Source organism: Hyla sarda, chromosome 4 (genome assembly GCF_029499605.1).
Source record: "Hyla sarda isolate aHylSar1 chromosome 4, aHylSar1.hap1, whole genome shotgun sequence".
Lineage (NCBI taxonomy): Eukaryota > Metazoa > Chordata > Amphibia > Anura > Hylidae > Hyla > Hyla sarda.
The window spans coordinates 344,780,568-344,802,366 of NC_079192.1; the positions used below are offsets into that span (position 1 = coordinate 344,780,568).

The 21,799-nt window shown below is 44.5% G+C and overlaps 1 protein-coding gene across 1 annotated transcript in view; it reads right to left on the reverse strand.

The window, feature by feature from the left end:
- Positions 1 to 21,799, reverse strand: part of LOC130267183 (A disintegrin and metalloproteinase with thrombospondin motifs 2-like) — a 761,535-nt gene that overhangs the window by 62,200 nt on the left and 677,536 nt on the right. Inside the window, 1 exon segment of the mRNA XM_056516542.1 lies at positions 20,923 to 21,052. Coding sequence (XP_056372517.1) covers positions 20,923 to 21,052 — 130 coding nt within the window.

The window sequence follows — 21,799 nt, forward strand, 5'->3', positions numbered from 1 at the left end:
CTCGGCCTCCGCCATGTTGTGTTCGGTAAGTGGGATGTCGGGGGGTGTGTTCTTGCTTCTGTCCTTCCTATCTTCTGACATCCGAGGCAAATCTTTTCTTCCTGTTTCTTCCATGGCTCAGCGACGAATCTGCGGCATCTTCTGGCGCATGCGCAGGTTTTTTTTTTTTTTTTTACCAATAAAGTTTTTTTTGTCCAATTGACAAACTGCGCATGCGCGAATACGCAAGTGCTACGCTAACAGCGTAGCGTACGTTAGGTCTACGCTAATAGCGTAGCTTCGCGCAAGTGCAGACAGCTTGTCAATTAGACAAAAAAAAACTTTATTGGTAAAAAAAAAAAAACTACCTGCGCATGCGCCGGAAGAGGCCGCAGATTCGTCGCTGAGCCACAGAAGAAACAGGAAGAAAAGATTTGCCTCGGACGTCAGAAGATAGGAAGGACAGAAGCAAGAACACCCCCCCCCCCCCCCCCCCCGACATCCCACTTACCGAACACAACATAGCGGAGGCCGAGGTTACACAGCAAGCCGCTGGAAGAAAAAGGGGCCAGCTTCCGGATCTTCACAAAAGGTACGAAAATACATATATACATAATCACAACACACATAAAAAAAACACATACACACATAACACACAAACATAATAACAAAAAGCAGTATAAACAAGGGAGAACCCCTTTAACCCCTTAAGGACCAGGCCATTTTATACCTTAAGGACCGGAGCGTTTTTTGCAATTCTGACCACTGTCACTTTAAACATTAATAACTCTGGAATGCTTTTAGTTATCATTCTGATTCCGAGATTGTTTTTTCGTGACATATTCTACTTTAACTTAGTGGTAAAATTTAATGGTAACTTGCATCCTTTCTTGGTGAAAAATCCCAAAATTTGATGAAAAAAATGAAAATTTTGCATTTTTCTAACTTTGAAGCTCTCTGCTTGTAAGGAAAATGGATATTCAAAATATATTTTTTTTGGGTTCACATATACAATATGTCTACTTTATGTTTGCATCATAAAATTTATGAGTTTTTACTTTTGGAAGACACCATAGGGCTTCAAAGTTCAGTAGCAATTTTGAAATTTTTCACAAAATTTTCAAACTCACTATTTTTCAGGGACCAGTTCAGTTTTGAAGTGGATTTGAAGGGTCTTCATATTAGAAATACCCCATAAAAGACACCATTATAAAAACTACACCCCCTAAAGTATTCAAAAAAACATTCAGTAAGTGTATTAACCCTTTAGGTGTTTCACAGGAATAGCAGCAAAGTGAAGGAGAAAATTCAAAATCTTCATTTTTTACACTCGCATGTTCTAGTAGACCCAATTTTTGAATTTTTGCAAGGGATAAAAAGGAGAAAATTTTTACTTGTATTTGAAACCCAATTTCTCTCGAGTAAGCACATACCTCATATGTCTATGTTAATTGTTCGGCGGGCGCAGTAGAGGGCTCAGAAGGGAAGGAGCGACAAATGGTTTTTGGGGGGCATGCCGCATTTAGGAAGCCCCTATGGTGCCAGGACAGCAAAAAAAAAACACATGGCATACCATTTTGGAAACTAGACCCCTCAGGGAACGTAACAAGGGGTAAAGTGAACCTTAATACCCCACAGGTGATTCACGACTTTTGCATATGTAAAAAAAATATATATTTTTTTTACCTAAAATGCTTGGTTTCCCAAAATTTTTACAATTTTAAAAAGGGTAATAGCAGAAAATACCCACCAAAATTTGAAGCCCAATTTCTCCCGATTCAGAAAACACCCCATATGGGTGTGAAAAGTGCTCTGCTGGCGCACTACAGGTCTCAGAAGAGAAGGAGTCACATTTGGCTTTTTGAAAGCGAATTTTGCTCTGGGGGCATGCCGCATTTAGGAACCCCCTATGGTGCCAGGACAGCAAAAAAAAACCACATGGCATACCATTTTGGAAACTAGACCCCTTGGGGAACGTAACAAGGGGTAATTTGAACCTTAATACCCTACTGGTGTTTCACGACTTTTGCATATGTAAAAAAATATATATTTTTTTTACCTAAAATGCTTGTTTTCCCAAAAATTTTACATTTTTTAAAAGGGTAATAGCAGAAAATACCCCCCAAAATTTGAAGCCCAATTTCTCCCGAGTACGGCGATACCCCATATGTGGCCCTAAACTGTTGCCTTGAAATACGACAGGGCTCCAAAGTGAGAGCGCCATGCGCATTTGAGGCCTAAATTAGGGACTTGCATAGGGGTGGACATAGGGGTATTCTACGCCAGTGATTCCCAAACAGGGTGCCTCCAGCTGTTGTAAAACTCCCAGCATGCCTGGACAGTCAACGGCTATCTGGCAATACTGGGAGTAGTTGTTTTGCAACAGCTGGAGGCTCCGTTTTGGAAACAGTGGCGTACCAGACGTTTTCATTTTTATTGGGGAGGGGGGTTGTATAGGGGTATGTGTATATGTAGTGTTTTTTACTTTTTATTTTATTTTGTGTTAGTGTAGTGTAGTGTTTTTAGGGTACAGTCGCACGGGCGGAGGTTCACAGTAGTTTCTCGCTGGCAGTTTGAGCTACGGCAGAAAATTTGACGCAGCTCAAACTTGCAGCCGGATACTTACTGTAATCCTCCGCCCATGTGAGTGTACCCTGTACGTTCACATTGGGGGGGAACATCCAGCTGTTGCAAAACTACAACTCCCAGCATGTACGGTCTATCAGTGCATGCTGGGAGTTGTAGTTTTGCAACAGCTGGAGGCACACTGGTTGTGAAACACCGAGTTTGGTAACAAACTCAGTGTTTTGCAACCAGTGTGCCTTCAGCTGTTGCAAAAGCTACAACCCCCAGCATGTACGGACAGCGGAAGGGCATGCTGGGTGTTGTAGTTATGCAACAGCTGGAGGCATACTACTTTGGCTGGGGATGCTGGGGATTGTAGTTATGCAATAGCTGGAGACACACTGGTTTACTACTTAACTCAGTGTGCCTTCAGCTGTTGCAAAACTACAACTCTCAGCAGTCACCGACAGCCAACGGGCATGCTGGGAGTTGTAGTTATGCAACCACCAGATGCACTACTACAACTCCCAGCATGCACTTTAGCTGATTGTGCAAGCTGGGAGTTGTAGTTACACAACAGCTGAAGGTACACTTTTCCATAGAAAGAATGTGCCTCCAGCTGTTGCAAAACTACAAGTCCCAGCATGCCCATAAGGGCATGCTGGGAGTTGTGGTGGTCTGCCTCCTGCTGTTGCATAACTACAGCTCCCAGCATGCCCTTTTTGCATGCTGGGAGCTGTTGCTAAGCAACACCAGGAGGCTGTCACTCACCTCCAACGATCCTCGCCGCATCAGGTCAGTCCCTCGTCGTCTCCGCCGCCGCCGCTGCTCCTGGGGCCCCGATCCCAACATTGACGCCGGGGATCGGGGTCCCCAGCACCCGGGGTGCACGTCCCGCACCCGCTCACGTCCTCCGGAAGAGGGGCGGAGCGGGTTGCGGGAGTGACACCCGCAGCAGGCGCCCTGATTGGTCGGCCGGTAATCCGGCCGACGAATCAGGGCGATCGTGAGGTGGCATCAGTGCCACCTCACCCCTGCTGGCTATGGCTGTTCGGGGCCGTCTCTGACGGCCCCGATCAGCCAATAATTCCGGGTCACCGGGTCACTGGAGACCCGATTGACCCGGAATCCGCCGCAGATCGCTGGACTGAATTGTCCAGCGATCTGCGGCCATCGCCGACATGGGGGGTCATAATGACCCCCCTGGGCGATATGCCCCGATGCCTGCTGAACGATTTCAGCAGGCATCGGGGACCGGCTCCGCTCCAGATGGTTGCGGGGGGCCGGTAAAACACATGACGTTCTCATACGTCATGTGTCCTTAAGGACTCGGAAATGGAGACGTATGAGAACGTCATGTGTCCTTAAGGGGTTAAAGAGCTCAATCTGTGAACTAGCACAGCCTGATCACCATAAGACCTTAAATGGTCACTGTTATTTCTATATCATGAATGTATTTTTCTACATTTAGTCATCATCATTATTATTAGCAGTTCATTCCTTTCTGCTCAAATAGCACCTTGCAAAGCCAGCCAGTGCATAAATAACTTCCCTTCTCCCCAACACATGTCATCTATAGTAGATAACTGTTGATCATTTCCCTATGTGATGTCCTGTGACTGTCCAAAAAAGTAAGGCCCCTTTCACACTACAAAATGACTCCGTTTTAAAGATCCGTACAAAGTTCCGTCTGAAAATCAGCTAAAAACGGCATTTATAAAATCCTATACAGCCGTTAGAAAATCCCATTATAGTCTATGGGATTTTTCTAATAGCCGTTTTAACCCGTTATAGCCCGTTATCAATAACGGACGTTATTTTGTGACAGAATATAGTAACGGGAGAAATAGTGCATGCACTATTTCTCCCGTTACTATTTTACATTACAAAATAACGGCCGTTATTGATAACGGGCTATAACGGGTAAAAACGGCTATTCGAAAAATCCCATAGACTATAATGCCTGGAAATAGAGAAAAAGGAGACCAAAGGGGGGGCGTCTTGTGCGTTACCACAAATAATAAGTGGATATATGAGTGACGTGCACCGTCCTTGGGTTGCAATCGCCCTTAGGTAGTGGCCGCTTACCGGAAGTGAAAGGGAAGTTTGCATGTAAACCCAACAAGTGGGTTGCCAAGAAGAAGAGCCAGCTGCTGAGCCTGGGTCCCAGGAAGAGGAGTGAACCAATCCCGACCGATATGATGCAGAGAAGAAAAAAATGACCCTTAGAGTGGCGCTGCTGGTGTGATGAAAAGCAAATTCCAAGCCAGAAGTATTTTTCAAAACACTGGAATGGTTTTATTTGGAGCATAAAACAATAAAAGTACAGGGATGATGCATTTCGGGGGAGCCACCCCCTTCCTCAGATCAGTCTGGTGATAGTGTGTACATACAGAGTTTAAATACCCTAAAAGTGTCGCCAATACATAAAGTGGTAAAGAGCTAGAAAGTGACATCATAGTTTGATATGCAGCTGTTACAGGCAAAAATAAAAATAAAATAAAAGGCAAGAATTGGAAGTTACATTAATATTGTACAGTACATATAAGTTATAAACAATCTTTGTTAGCTTATATTGGTGAGTTAAACCACGCTGCGCTGTTATGTATAAATCGCTGACATTCGCCACCCAGATGTCAACATCCTGCCGCAGCGAGGCAGGAGATGTTGACCGCGCTGGAACTGGTGTCCGGGACACGTTGCTAAGGGCGGCGCCCACGTGGTGCAAGTGAGACAATCACGGCTCACTGGATGAAAACAGGCCGTGCGGCGCATGGTGGACCGCACTGACCTGACTGCACACAGCGGCAGTGACGATGTATTCATATGGAAGATACAGGAGACCGTAATAAGGGCCAGAAGAGGGGGGGGGGCTGTATTTTACAACAGCTGGAAGTGTGATGTGTGCGCATGTGATAGGAGCGCATCTAAGCGCACGCACATAATATCATTCTGAGAGGCCATCGTATGTCGATTTTATCATATGTCGGGGCCATCGTAGGTCGGGGGGTTACTGTAGTTATGCTGTAGAATAAATAATAAACCTCTCAGAATGAAATCGATTGGTGCAGCTGGCATGTCAGGGTCCTCATGTAAGAAGTGTGAGACCGCCTTAATCCCCAGATCATGTTCTATTACTGTGTAGAGAGAGGACACGCCAATAGTGACAAAAATATATTCGGGGCACTAATCAATTTCCAAAATAGTAATAATGAAATCTGTTGTGTCCTTGAGATGAGATGTAAGTCCAATAACATGTTTTTGCAACAGAAGGTCTATGTAGGGTGACAGGTTAGAAGAGATGGAATTGATGCCGGATATAATGGGACGGCCAAGGGGGGTTTGTGAGATATTTTAGGTAAGTAATAAAACAACGGCATGGCGGGTTCTTTGATGATGATAAAGTCTCTCTCGGCTTTAGATAAAACTCCCTGGGTGTATCCACTGTTGACAAGGTCGCAGAATTCTTCATGAAATTTTTTGGTGGGGCTATGGTGAATGGGTTTATAGTATTTGAGGTCTGATAAAAGTCTGTAAGATTCAGTAATGTAATCATTTTTCTCGAGAATGACTATGCCGCCTCCCTTATCTGCCGGGCGGATGACAATTGACTCATTTGAGGACAAGTATTTTAATGCAGCCCTCTCCACTGGTAGGAGATTGGAGGAATAGCGGGAAGAGTTATTGCTGTCAGTCAGTAGATCAAATTCAGATTGTACCAGGGCGGAAAAGTGTCAATATAGTTCCCCTTGGAATGTAGTGGATAGAATGTGGGCGTAGCTCGGTGTGAATGGGGGGGGGAGGGATCAGCAGTGGTTCAGGTGAGACAGAGGGGGCTGAAAGAGATGAAGTCGCCCCTCCTGCTTCTTTAATGGCAAAGAACCTTTTTATAGTAAGTTTTCGTATAAAGCAGTTTAAATCAATGAAGAGGTCGAAGGCCTTAGACTTGGTAGTAGGACAAAAGGATACCCCTTTTTTCAGAACATTCTGTTCAACCTCCTCGAGAACATAGCTGCTAAGGTTGAAAATTTTCACCATATTTAGTTGTTTCTTTTTTGCGTAATTCGCTCTTAACTTCTTTTCTCTCCCTTGCTGACCTTCCTCCCCTTTTCCCCCTTTTTCGCGCTCCTTTCTTTTTGTGCCTAATGGGGGAGCTAAGCTGACTTTTTCCAAGGGGGGGATATTCCAGGGGTTTCAGCAAGGGTGGCGGGCTCTTCACCGAGGCGGGGAGCCCTAAAAAAAACGTGGTGTTGTCAGTGAATGAAGATTCAGAGATAGGAGAGGTGATGATTTGGTAGGACTCATTGGGAAGTGGTGTACTGACCGGAGTGAAAAATTGATGCACAGATAGACGTCTGTAAGGATTAGAAGGTCCTGGATTCTCCTGGAGGGAATCCTCTAGAAAGGTGTCAGCGTCTGACTGAAAACGACCAGAGGGTAGAGGTGGTTTATGGTCTGAAACATGATGCATGAGTTCGAGGAGATCCTGTGTCAGTATATCTTGAGAGAGTATTGTGGTATGCACAGGGGTGGATGAATGATCTACACAGGGGTACAGTTCTACACAGGGGTAGTGATGATGGGAACATGTGTAGTAGTAATGGACTGAGGTAGAGGGTTGGTGGTAGGGTTGGGAACTGATGTGACTTCAATAGAAGTCGTTGATTTATTCCGGGGTGCAGAGGGTCCAGAGTGAGAAGAAGAAGTGGTTGTGGCAGGAGTGGCTGCGGCAGAGGAGTAACAGCCGGGGGTGTCAGTGGATTGGGCAGCACATGCTGTGTGCGCCAAGTGAGGTTTGGGATGGGTGTATGGTTTATGTGATGGTCTACCCTGAGGGGTCGCCCTACACAGCGTATCTCGCCACATGTGTGAACATCATGACAGCAATTTTAATCTTATACAAGTGGTTCTCATTGAGCAGATTGCCAAGGATGTGTTTCAGAGATTCAACATGTTGAGAAGACGTGAGAACTTCTGGATACATGCCTAAAAGAAATGCTAGAATGTAATTTTTGATTGGCCTAATTTATATAATTTACCATCCAGGTATATATGTATCTATCATATAATACTACCGAGAGTGTAGTTTGCCATCCTATCCACCACTCCCGATTTTTACGTTTTACCTTCACAGCTCCCCATCTTGCATCTTAATGTGTTTCTTCACCATTTACTAGACACTTTATTCTGGGGATGATTTTACTTGTTTATTTATATATATATTGTGGCAGTGTGGCAAGGAAAGGGTGTATTTCCTTGGCTCACCCAGCAGAAGCTCTCACCTGCTTCTTAAGTAATGAGGCAGGAGGAAAGGGAGGTGTATATGAGATGGAGACTCAGTCTAATGTGGGCTCTTCCTAGGAGACAGCATGTGGGCTGTAGGGAAGAGACAGAGCCTGCTGAGGAGTACACAGCCCGAGCTATGAGTGGCTCAAAGAGAGTGACATGAATTTTGAGTAGAAGGTTGCAGGGGAAATATGTTTAACCGACTGAGGTAAGCTCAGCGGTTGTTAGTCAGGACAAGCTGATCCCTTTAGTCAGTGACCAGACGGTCTAGGATTTTGTTTTGTTCCTGCTTTTTGTTTATTTCTTTCCCTGCAACCTGTCTAATAAAACTGGCAAGGTGCCAGATTTGCATTATAAACGTTTGTTTGCTGGTTTATTGAGAAGAAACGCATCCTGTGGCGTGGTCCAGGACGATCCCAGAGCTAATCCCCAAGACGGATCGTCACATTTTGGTGGAGGATGTGGGCACGCCGTTGCTAAGGGCAACCCGTTGCCAAGGGCAACCAACGGGCAAGTTATAGAGGAGCTGTTGCTAGGAGCAACCCCCTGCAAAATTGCAAGTCAGAGGAGCCCAGCAGAGGAGTTCAAGCACAGTTTGGTGTCTGTGGAGGAGCGTTGCTAGGGGCAACGGATCGAGAATTTTTTTCAAGAAAATGGGACAACCTAGAAAGGCCTTTGCTGGGAGCAACCGACGTGGGCCACAAGCTGTGGTTGCCAAGACGAAGCCGAGGTCCCGTGAGTTGTCGGTGGGCGGAATCCCACTGTGGGTGGACTTGGATTGTTGCCAGACTGTATCTCGGATTATGCCAGAAATAATTCCATTTGTGAAGTCTCGCCCAGAGCCCGGTAAGACTGTTCAAATTACCTTTGATACATGTTTTGGGACAGTAAGCCATATGATGGAGGTATGTGCGGAACTTACAGTGGAAATTGTACTGGGCAGAGACTTTCCGTATTTCTGGCAGCTGTGGGATGCTGAGAGTGCACCTGAGAGTTCGCACACAAAGGTTCCGGAAGTAGTGAAGACTGGGGGGGGTCTCTACTGGACTGTGTGAACGGTGCTGTATATTGTGATCCCATGCAGGCTGATAATGTTTTTCTTGAAACACTTATGTTAATGTGTTCTGATGTAAAGAGTTCTATTCCCACCTCTCGCAGGACAAAAGAAAACCTGTGTGAGCTGGAAATAGAAGGTAAAAGATGATGGTTTTGTTAGATCCAAAATGTGTAATAAGTCTGGTAAAGACCAGCTGCAGAAAGCCAGACCCCGCTATAGAGTCTATACACGCCGGTATTTGGGGTTATAAAACAGTTAATGTGTGTATTTCTACTCCCTATGGTACCATAAGACACAAGGTTGCAATAGAGCCTACCTTAAAGTATGATGTAGTACTGGGGAAGGATTTTCCATTTTTTCAGCAGTTGTGGGAAGATAGTCAGGTGACTAGAGCAGGAACACCTGATAGGCTCACAACACTTGGTTTTCACCACATAGCAGGGGACAGTAACTCAGCAGAGGCTGAGGACAGGGAGTGTCAGCAGACCCTAGGTATATGTCAGGTGGAAGTGTGCCAGACCACTAGGGGAGCTGAAGAACAGTCCACGAGTCAAGTTAAAGTGGTGACTGGAAAAGAAGCTACGGAGATAGCTGCGGAAAAACCAAAACTCCGGAAGAGAGTACCAGTGGAGCTGGGGGCAGGACTTACGGTCACAGACAGAGTCCTAAGTGAAGGAGACTGTGACAAGACAAAAGAAAAGTCTGCCAAGAAGCCGAGAGACAGTTCAGAGAAACTGATCAGGAATCTCCCTGACTCGCTGGTGCCAAGAGCCATTGAAGTTGTTGCTAGGGGCAACAAACTTACCACGAAGGGATTGCCGGTCCGACGGGAGTGTTTAGCAAGAGTCTCCAAAGTTGCCAACGTGGTGGGAGAGGAAGAGTGCCAGGTGTCAGTGGCACCTGTTGTGGATGATAATAATGAGGCACAAGTGGCCACAACCCCGAAAAAGGGGGAGACCTCATCTAGAGATGGAGAAAAGCTGGGTTGAGTGTCTGACAGAGGACCAGAGGATGTCTCAAGGTCTAACAGCGAGAGTGAGGAGACCGCTGTCAGTAAAAGGTCTCGGAAAAGACGAGCTGGCCTTGGGAAAAAACTGGAGCAGATCCAGAATCTGGAAGAAACCCTGCAGATGGTTTCTGTGAAGTTGTTGGAGAAAGAAAAAGAGGTACATCGCTTGACAGAGAAGAAGGACAAATCACTTGTTGACTTTAAGAAAGAGCAAGAAGCGAGGCTTCAGCTGCAGAATTGAGTTTGTGGCTCTGCAGGATGAACTGTCCCGCTCCCAGGGTCTTGTGACCAGCAAGGAGAGTGAAGGGCAGAGTCTGGCCAAGCGGATGTCATTCCAGGAAGAAGAAGAAGAAGTGAGTCTTCTACATGGTGCATATCAGGCTCTGCAGAGTGATCACAAGGCTAGCCTGGTAGCCATGGAAAAAATATAAAAAGAGAAGAATGAAATGAAGATGGAAGTTGATGATCTTGCCAGCAATCTGGAGAGTGCCTCTAAAGCTAAGAGACAACTTGAGGAAGAAGTCAAGGCGAAGAATGCCCTTGCACATGCTCTTCAATCTGCTCGTCATGACAATGACTTGCTCCATGAGCAGTATGAGGAGGCCCTGGAACAAGTGGAGACTCTGAAATATGAAAACAAGAACTTGTGCAGAAAAGGAAAAAAAAGGGAACAAAGGGGGCGCTATCTAAGTGCCGTAAATGATGCTGATCGCAACGGATATAAAAATGCGCGTACAGAAATTATGGAGCCGAGTAAAAGTGTGAATTAACACACTCACCTTCTAGTGTTGTGCAAGCTCAGGCACAACACTGATGTGGGCTTTCTGAGTGCATGCACTCTATACGTTCTCCTCTGGGCTGCTGAGCATCTGTCCCGATACTCCGTGGTGTCGGTCTGGTAGCTAGTGGTGTGGATGCTGGATAACCTCGGCAAGGTGCTTGTCCAGTCCTGGTGAAGATGGTGATGCTTCTCTGGGGCGCCTCTGGATGCGTGGATGTTCCAACTCCCGACCCAGGTAAGGGTTGGAGAAAGAGGAAGGTGCGGGAGCAATGGAAAGTTTTAAAAAGCTTTATTCAGACGACGCTTTTGCAAGGGGTCCCTTGCTTCATCAGGTCATAGACAAAAGGGGTACAGACAATCTTTATATACAGTGTATACTTGAAAAAGTGCGGGAGTTTGTGACAGGTGTGATACGTCACCTGGATGCCGGATGTGACGTGCCGGCTGAGAACGGGAGCGTTCATTCATAAAATGTACAGTTTGTATACAATGTACCGAGTGTGACTTTATGATTGAATGCAGAGAGAGCTGCTGGGTGCATCGTATTCGGCTTGAAGGATGTTGCCGATGTATTAGTAAGTTATATTTGTAAGTTAGATTTGTAATTGTTTGTAGAAAACTGTAATTTGATTATGCTCTATGTTGAAGGACTTTTTGAAAGTGTCTGTAGACTGCGGGATGCTGGATGGTTTAATTTTATTATATGGAGATAGCGGATGATTGTCGAAGTATTGATGTGTGAAGGAAGGATCATTCTATTTTTTTAAAATGTTATATTATAAATTTATTGTTCTGTAGATTATGTTTCTGCATGATGCAGAATTAGACATCTGGTATGTCGATTATACTAAATAAAAATACCAGATGATTACTGGTGTGTTGGTGTGTAGAAAAAGTTATTTTATTTCTTTAACATCATTGGCAGTATATACTATAAGTTATGCTGCTGCATACTATGGAATTGTGCCTGACATGTGGGGCAGTATGTTCCTTATGATTGTAATCTTTATGGTGTAACTTGCTAGTAGATTCTGATATGACCATGTTTATGAAAGGGTTTTTATTTATACTTATTACCGCTTGGTGTGATGTCATTGTGCGTTTTTTGGTCATTAGCAAATCTATTAGGTATGCAGAATATACTGGTATCGGCCTGTTTAATAATTGGTACACTTTTGGCACACTTGGTACACTTTTGGCTATATATAGATGGGTACAAAGGTACAAGGAGAAGAGGTCACTTAAATAGGGAGTGTGTGGATGTAAGGTAGATATGAGGTGATTGGTAGTTATTGCTGCACTGTGGTGAGATCTCGTAGTTATGTATATAGTGTGTTAAGACCACAGTATTCTACTCCCTTGTCACAGGTGGTGAACATGTTATTGACGGTTGGCAGAATAATGTACATGTATACACCAAATAAATGAATGATACATAGATATAAACACATAGGTAAGTAAAAACATATGTAAACATACACATGTGGAGCGAATGGAGGGAACCTATTAAGATACACTCTAAAATTGGACATAATGGTACTTGGTAAAAACAATGGTAAAAATGCTATAGTGTATATAAAAATATTAAGATGTATATATAAATGTTTAAAAGGACACGGATTTGGATATGTCATTTATGTGGTAACTTGATGTAAATGTGCTTAGGAAAAAATGGGGGTGGGCCCTGTGGATGATGAATGTATTGGATATAATATTTGGAACCTGAGGTTGTTAACGTATAAGTTCCATTGCTTCATTCAGACCTCTTGGGGCTAAAGTGCCAAGGCGAAATATCCAGAACATCTCTCGTTTCGATAGTTCTTCAAATCTGTTGTGGACAGTATCTTCAATGTGATCTATTGGATAGATACAGATCGGATTTTTGGTCAGAGGGTGTTTTTCCCGACAGTGACGGGAGACACTATGTAGGGCATATCTTTTTTGATATTTGTTCTATGGTTATTTAACCTAAGGTGTAATTCTTGTGTCGTGCGACCCACGTATTGTTGTCCACAGCAGCATTCGATTACGTAGATCACATAGTTAGAGCAACAGTTCAGACGATGTTTTATGGTTAATATTTCACCAGAGGTAAAGCTCATGTGTGTTTTTATGTCTGCTTTAAGGGTGTTGCAGCACAGGCACCATTTTTTGTGACACCTATATACCCCATATTCATTTCTTGGATCTTTGTTCTTATTGGTCCGTTTATTTTGCTGTCTTAGTTTGCTTGGGGCTAAGACGGATTTCAGGGTTGGTGCCCTCCTAAAGGTGACATTCGGTGCCATTGGTATAATTTCTTTAAGAATCTGATCGGTTTGTAGGATATGCCAATGTCTCTTGAGTATGGATTTAATGTGGCCATGTGCATGATTATATGTAGTGATGAAATTTTTTACTTTTGGAAGGTGGTAATAATATGGTTGTGATGGATTGGTAATAATTAAAAAATGTTTTCTTCTTTTGTAATGATCCCTTCTTTGTAGGCTTTCTCTACAGTATTGATGATCCTCTTTTGTAATTCTGGGTAATCCGGAGGCGCCCCAGAGAAGCATCACAATCTTCACCAGGACTGGATAACCTCGGCAAGGTGCTTGTCCAGTCCTGGTGAAGATTGTGATGCTTCTCTGGGGCGCCTCCGGATTACCCAGAATTACAAAAGAGGATCATCAATACTGTAGAGAACTTGCAACAGGAGATCTCAGATTTATCTGAACAGATTGGTGAGAGTGGAAAATCTATCAATGAGTTAGTGAAGTCCAAGAAACAGTTGCTGGACAGTGAGAAGATGATCTCCACAAAGCTCAAGAGTGAGCAGCTGAAATATATAAAGCTGGAAGATGACATGAAGATCTTAAAAGAGAGCCTGGAAGCGCAGAACGAAACGCGCAGAAGGTCCCACGTAGCTGCCTTGGTTTTGCTGGGAGCGCAACTCTACGAGCAGGTGGCTGTGCTGGGGGACAATGAACAATTGAGGAAACAATTGCTGTCTTCGGAAGATACTGTCAGGGACTTGACAGAGTTACTTGACAGTGAGAGGATGAAGTCCGCTAAGCTCCAGTGTAAGCTGTGAAAATGTGAGAAAAAGGAAGAGGATCAGGAAGTCCTAAAAGAGAGCAGAGACCAAGATATGGCGGAATTGGCTCAAAAAAGGCTTCTGGGGCCGAAGTTACAGGATACAATTATGCTTTCTCTGAATGCCAAAAAGTCCTCTAAAGCTAAGATTGAGGTGAAGTCCTGTAAGAAGTCCCCTGAAGCTAGGACTGAGCTGAAACCTGGTGGGAAATCCTCTGAAGTGGAGACTAAGGAGAAGAGAGGGAAATCCTCTGAACCTGAGCAGACCAAAAATTCTGAAGATAATGCTGAGGCAGAGAAATCCTCTGAAGCAGAAGCTAAACCAGAGTCAACCTCAAAAGCTGTGAGTAAAGAGAATGGCACAACTGAAGCTAAAGGTGAAGAGAAGAGTAAGCCTGAAGAAGCTGCAGTAGTAGAAGCTGATTCTACACAAGAATCTGAAGGAGCCAAAGACTCTGAAGCCAAACCTGAGGAAGCTGGTGCCCCTGAAGAGAAAGCTGGAAGGAATGAGGTGAAACCATGTGAGAAATCCACTGAAGTCAAGACTGAGGTCAAACCAGGTGGGAAGTCCTCTAAAGTTGAAACTGAGATGGACCCGTGTCAGAGGTCCTCTGAAGCTACAGAGAACAAGACAGTGGTTGGCGAAGCTACTGAGGCCGAAAGATTCTATGAAGCAGAGGCAAAGGCCCGGCAAGCCAGAAGAAGACAAAGGTTAGAAGCATCGGTCCTCTCACTCCTTAATTTCAAGAACCCTGCCCACACCAGGGTGAAGAACCTGGTACTGGAGAGGTGTGACCGAGAGACTTGCAATTGGTGGCTGGTAAAAGTCCGGAAGAAAAAAAGTCAAGGACTTCAGAGACTGTGGGACAAAAGTTGTCCAAGAGAAAGGAAAGGCAGATGGTTTCCTTCCTGGTGGTCTGAGCAAAGGGGGGGGGGGGGATATGTGGCAGTGTGGCAAGGAAAGGGTGTATTTCCTTGGCTCACCCTGCAGAAGCTCTCACCTGCTTCTTAAGTAATGAGGCAGGAGGAAAGGGAGGTGTATATGAGATGGAGACTCAGTCTAATGTGGGCTCTTCCTAGGAGACCGCATGTGGGCTGTAGGGAAGAGACAGAGCCTGCTGAGGAGTACACAGCCCGAGCTATGAGTGGCTCAAAGAGAGTGACATGAATTGTGAGTAGAAGGTTTCAGGGGACATATGTTTAACCGACTGAGGGAAGCTCAGCGGTTGTTAGTCAGGACAAGCTGATCTGTTTAGTCAGTGACCAGACGGTCTACGATTTTGTTTTGTTCCTGCTTTTTGTTTATTTCTTTCCCTGCAACCTGTCTAATAAAACTGGCAAGGTGCCAGATTTGCATTATAAACGTTTGTTTGCTGGTTTATTGAGAAGAAACACATCCTGTGGCGTGGTCCAGGACGATCCCAGAGCTAATCCCCAAGACGGATCGTCACAATATATATATATATATATATATATATATATATTTCCGTTTATTATTATATTACATCATACAGTGATTCCTTGCCATACTGGATGTATTATACATGCTTTTTCTCAGATTTCATGTACATGCTTTTATATTATATTATATTGCTTTTAATGGTTATTTTTATATAGTATATAATTGTGACATTAATTATATATGGTTCTTTTACATAGCACGCTACTAAACACAGCCATGTGTACATTTTTATATGTATGTATATATATATATATATATATATATATATATATATATATATATATAAGATATGCTTTTTTACATCATGTATTAATCAATTACATTCCCCAATGGATCCATCCAAAAATGTATGTTTTTTCTAATTATGCTTTTTTACATGCATTAATCTACTATATCCCCTTATAGATGCTCCAGCATCATACTATATATATTCCCCTATGGAAGCGCTCACATTGCATTGTATTTTCTTTAGATGCTCTCCCTTAGATGTATACACACATCATTATATCATCTATTCCCCTAATTTGCTCTTTAAGCACATTCTTAATTACCGTATTTATCGGCGTATAACACGCACTTTTTAGGCTAATATTTTTAGCCTAAAGTCTATGTGCGTGTTATACGCCGATACACCCCCAGGAAAGGCAGGGGGAGAGAGGCCGTCACTGCCCGCTTCTCTCCCCCTGCCTTTCCTGGGGTCTAGAGCCCTGCTGCCGGCCCTTCTCTCCCCCTGGCTATCGGCTCCGCTGCCCGTTCTGTCCCCCTGACTATCGGTGCCGGCGCCATGCAGCGCATAGCAACGACGCAGGGGACGCACGCCGGAGGCCTGCAGCAGCGCGGACCCGACCCCGGCAACAGGTAATTATGCAACCGGGGATGGGGGGAGGCAACGGGGCAGCGGCGCCGGCAATGGGTGCCGCTGCCCCTTCTCTCCCCCTGGCTGTCGGCGCCGCTTCTCTCCCCCTGGCTATCGGCGCCGGCAATGGGGCGCCTGCACCGATAGTCAGAGGGACAGAACGGGCAGCGGCGCCGATAGCCAGGGGGAAAGAAGGGCCGGCAGCAGGGCTCTAGACCCCAGGAAAGGCAGGGGGAGAGAAGCGGGCAGCGACGGCCTCTCTCCCCCTGCCTTTCCTGGGGCTGTATCGGGGTATACACGCGCACACACGCACCCTCATTTTACCATGGATATTTGGGTAAAAAACTTTATAGGTATACCACGCACCGTTATAGGCCGGTGCGTGGTATACCCCGATAAATACGGTAAGTGCATTTCCTATTAGGCACTTCTTTTATCATGCATTCCCGGCATATGCACCTCCTATAACGCCTACACTTCCTATGATAATAGCGCAGACCACATTCCCTCATATGCGTGCGCTTAGATGTGCTCCTATCATATGTGCACACATCATATGCGCACAAATGCGCTCCTATTATGTGCGTGCGCTTAGATACGCTCCTATCACATGCGCACACATCACACTTCCAGCTGTTGTAAAATACAGCCCCCACCCCCTATTCTGGCCCTTATTAAGGTCTCCTGAGTGCCCCGCAGCTTCCATCGTCAATCTCTTACTTTACAAAGCGCAGATGATTCATATAAGGACGCAGGCTCAGCTGTGTCCCCGCACTCCACTCAGTGCTCCCAGGTAAGGACTCCATCACACAGCCCTCTTAAACAGAGACAGCGTTTCTCTACAGATGAGCATGAAGTATGTGACTGGGGATCTGTTGGCGTGCTGGCTAGAGGAGGTGGAGATGCCTTGGGCACATTTGCTGACTCAGATCAGCCATTAACAGACACCACCATGAAAACAATGCTGCTTGTGCTCCATATGACTTTCCTTAGAGACATTAACAGTATGGTGTCCCCCTCCGCACCTCTGTGGATACTCTTGGTGGGAGCATTGATCAATTGAGACAAAGTTTGAGGAATTCTCTGACTCCCACGATGTGCTCATAGACTCTCATAATAATCTAGAAGTAGTAGTTACGTCTCTGAAGGCGAAGGAGGCAGACCTGGAGGACAGAAGCCACCGCAATAATGTGAAGCTCCAGGGGGGCTGCCTGAATCTGTTCTCCCTGCAGAGATTCCCCCATAGGTTCGCTCCTTGATATTAAGCAGATTTTCCTGCCTATTCTCCACAGGAAATAGAAGTGGACTGGGCACATCGCATCCCACACCTGAAATATCTGGATGACTCAGTCCTGCATGAGGTGTTAGCCAGGCTCCAGTTATTTACTGTTAAGGAGCGCCTAATGGAATTTTCCCGTAAAAATGATGGTCTTCCTGCTTCTTTTCATGGAGTCTCCTTAAAGCTTACAGAGCCCTCCAGCCCATCACCCAAGCCCTACGTTTTGCTAAGCTGGCATAGCGCTTGAGGTTTCGGGTGCATCTACTTGTGAAGAAAAGTGACAAGATTCATGTGGTTCACTTTTTCTCAGAGTGCTAATCTTTGCTATCATCTTGGAACATAGCTCTGTTAGCCACCAAGAATTCTGGGGCATCCTCTCCTTATCCTTGACTACAGAAGGACTGGTCCAAAGTGTGAGCAGGATGGCAGTACTTTCTCTTTTGTTGTCTTGTTGCTCTTTCTAGGGTTCGGGCTTCCATGTGGAACCTGTATACTCGGTCACAGTGTGAACTGTTGCCCTGGCTCGAAGTGACAACTCTACCTCCATAAAAAAAAAAATTCTTGTTTTATGTGTTTACCAACACTAATTTTGTTATCTTTATGTTGTTATGCAATGCTACCTGTAACTTCCTTTGCTACCTTACCTGTTAACTCTGATCTTGAGTGTGCTGGCTCGCACCCATGGTCCTTTATACTGTATTTTATATACCGTACTCATGATGTCATTCTTACTTAGTATAAATATTGGTTATAAAAATAGCTAGCCTAAATGTCAATGGCCTCAATGCCCCCCATAGACGCTTCTATCTCTAGAAAGAAGCTCAATACCTTTGGGTGCAATGTTGTGTGCGCCTAGAAGACTCATCTTCTCTCCAGAGATGCGTTTAGAGTCCAACACCCAGCTTTCCAACAGATCTTCCATTCCCATTACTCTACAAAAGCAAGACGTGTACTGATAGTAGTTAAGAACTTCCTTTTCTCTTCAAGACATCCCAAAGGCAGATATATCATTCTATGCTGTACGATTAATACAACCCCATTGATGCTGGTGTCATTTTACGCTCCCAATCACCGACAGGCCCGTTTTCTGAGATCCATACTAAATGTAACCCGTAAACCCATTTCCCTCCTAATTTACATATTATTAATTGAACCTCTGGCCCAATCCCTCTGTCTTGACCCTTGAGTTTTCGGTGTACTCATAAGTGACTGTACCAATATCATCTTCCTCTACGCTCACTAACCCAGTTAGCTCCCTTCCAGCAGTTATGTCTAGAGATGAGCGAACTTACAGTAAATTCGATTCGTCACGAACTTCTCGGCTATAAGTTGATGACTTATCCTGCATAAATTAGTTCAGCTTTCAGGTGCTCCCGTGGGCTGGAAAAGGTGGATACAGTCCTAGGAGAATCTTTCCTAGGAGAATCTTTCCTAGGACTGCATCCACCTTTTCCAGCCCACCGGAGCACCTGAAAGCTGAACTAATTTATGCAGGAAAAGTCATCAACTGCTGAGCCAAGAAGTTCGTGACGAATCGAATTTACTGTAAGTTCGCTCATCTCTAGTTATGTCTTCCAGCATTTAATGTCTATGCATTCAACTTGCTGATCCACATAGCTTCCTCTATACTGTCAATCATGAACCTCTGCTGTCATTTTACACTATAACTCACATTCCCCATATGGACTTTTATAGATACTTGCAGGTACAGCATTTTTTGCTCTCTCTCCATTTTTTGCACTCTTGGTCAAAAAATGGAGGCTCTTAGTGCACCTTTTGATCAAAACGTGTCCCCCATCCACCTGGTCTCCACAACTCATCTTCCAATTTCTAGATCTACAACATGCCGCCCCCCCCCACCCTCAATGCATAAGCTGTCCTGTATTATATGTATTATTGCCAAGACTGCACTCACAAGTAAATGGAAAACCGTAGACACTCCTACCATTGAATTGCTAATTAACATAATAAATACAGTGATCCCCTGACTTACGATGGCCCCGACATACCATAATTTCTACATTCGATGGCCTCTCAGAGGTCATCGCATGTTGAAGGCAGCATCAACATTCAATGCTTTTGTATGTCGGGGCCATCACATACACGGCCATCCAGCAGCACAGACTGCTTCAGCTGCTGCCGGATAGCCATTTAATGTGCCCTGTGTGGTCCGGAGAGTGTCACTCACCTGTCCCCGACGTTTGGGACCGTCCTCTTTGAGCTCCGCTTTATGGCTGTCGCTCTCCTTCGTCATCATCACGTCACTGCGCCGTCTGCCGTCCCGTCATCCAATAGGAGAGGCGTGTGCAGCGACGTGATGACGGCGATGGAGAGCGATGATCCTGGCCAGCGGTGATGATCCGGAGCAGCGAGGAAACCCTGGGGAGGTGATGACAGCGACGATCCAGGGCAGCGGTGATGGTCGGCGAGGACACGTGAGTATAACTTTCTATATTCGTATTGCACAGATCCCTCAACATACAATGGATTCAAGTAACGATGGTTCATTTGGAATGCATTACCATCGTATGTTGAGGGATCACTGTAATACCTTCTCATTTTGGAAGATCATTGCACTGGGCTCTGGCAGATTTGCATCTTTCTCCCGTAGCTGCCAAAATTGGTTGTCCTCATCAAGATGCCTAGATATTTAGTTACTCAATTACACACCAATGCTCAGGACCTTGCCTTCTTCCATTTGCTCCTGTGCATGAGGCTATCACCAGTTTTATTGCAACATTTTGCATTATATCCTCTTTGGTAAGATTAGATGTACTCCATATGCTGTTTGTTTCCTAGCATCTTACACATCAGTTGTGTTGGATATCTAGATGGATATCTAGATGGATTTCCTCTAATAGTTTTGCGTGCTTACCTTGCAGTAACCATTCCATATGTTTCTTATTGTATTGTTCATTTTGTTGGGCACCCTTTCACAGTGCTCTGTTGTATGTGCAAACGAAAAAAAACTTTTCTTAATAAAAACTATTGAACGTAAGAGGTGTTTATATTTGTTTTTACTGGTGAATTTTATACATACGGTTTGCTGTGAGTACCTACTTCTTTTTCTGGTGCAAGTTATCTTGTATGACGACTACTGGATTTTCATTAGGAGAACTGCAGTGCCTATCTTCAAAGGTCTTCTTGTTGTCACATAACTTTTCCACTACAGAGCCGAGGATCCTTTTCACGTGTGATCTTCAGCCTTGCCAGAAGTTTATCTACTTTAGAACCCCCAATAATTATGGGTGATATGCTTATTTTATTTATTCCTTAGGTGAGCCTAATGTCATGTGTGTGAACCTGGGATAATACAAAAGACACCGTCCTTCGTTGTCTCTCTTTCTTTCCAGTCTACACTGGCTACTATGAGGGAAACAATAAGGCTTTCAAAGAAGCATGCTGCCATTTTTAAAATGTGCACTGCACATAAAAATTCAGGTAATAACATCTTCTTAATATTTGGGAATTTTAATACCATTCTAGAAGTCATACATACTAAATATCATACATACATATTTCCTATTATTAGAAATGTATATTCCTCTAACATAATTCAATAAGTAAATGTACCTGAACATGAAGGCATTGTGCAAATCTGTATGGTTTCTGGTTTTGCAGTATTACAGTTCTGAATTTTATTATCACTCGAACCACAGAGAACTTGTCTTTCTTGAGTTCCATTGCCACATGTTACAGAACACTACATGAGAAAAAAATGAACATGTTAAAACATTTAAATAGCAGTGATATTCTGCATAACTTTCTCTACTATATCCTGTTTAAAACAAGTACAGTACTAACAGTATTTATACACTGTCCAAATGGTAAGTAAGTAATGAAAGGAGTAATCACATACCTGACAGTATGCAGGCTTTAATGTGGATAACATTTTAATTTAAATACTCTAATTAGTTTAAAGAGATGTATTAAACCTTGTGCAAGGGAAAAGTGGAGCAGTTGCCCATAACAAAATACAGTATCATATTACTTCTTTCATTTTTAGGTTAGGGTCACATGGTGTATTTTAAGCTGCAGATGCGCCGACAGCAGTCTCAGAGGGACTGCAGAGTGAGCGCCCGGTTGTGGCCAGGTAGCTGGGTGTGTGTGCTTGTAGTGGTGCGTCATTCCAATCATCCGATGCATGGAGCAAACTCTGCTCCGTGCCTGACAACATGTGACCACAGCCGTTGTGTCCCCCTTCATTCATGTCAATGGAAGGTGCGTGATGGCCATACACTAGCCATCACACCCACTCCCATAGACATGAATGGAGGGGGCGTGGTGTGATGTCACAAACACAGAAGCTCCAAACGTCCGTGGTCAGAATGCTGCAGTGTCGGCCGGGAGATCACGTGGGGACCAGTGGCCGGATCCACCACAATTAGACATCTTATCCCCTATCCTTTGGAAATACCCCTTTAAAAAGAAGTTTTGAGCTGTAATACCT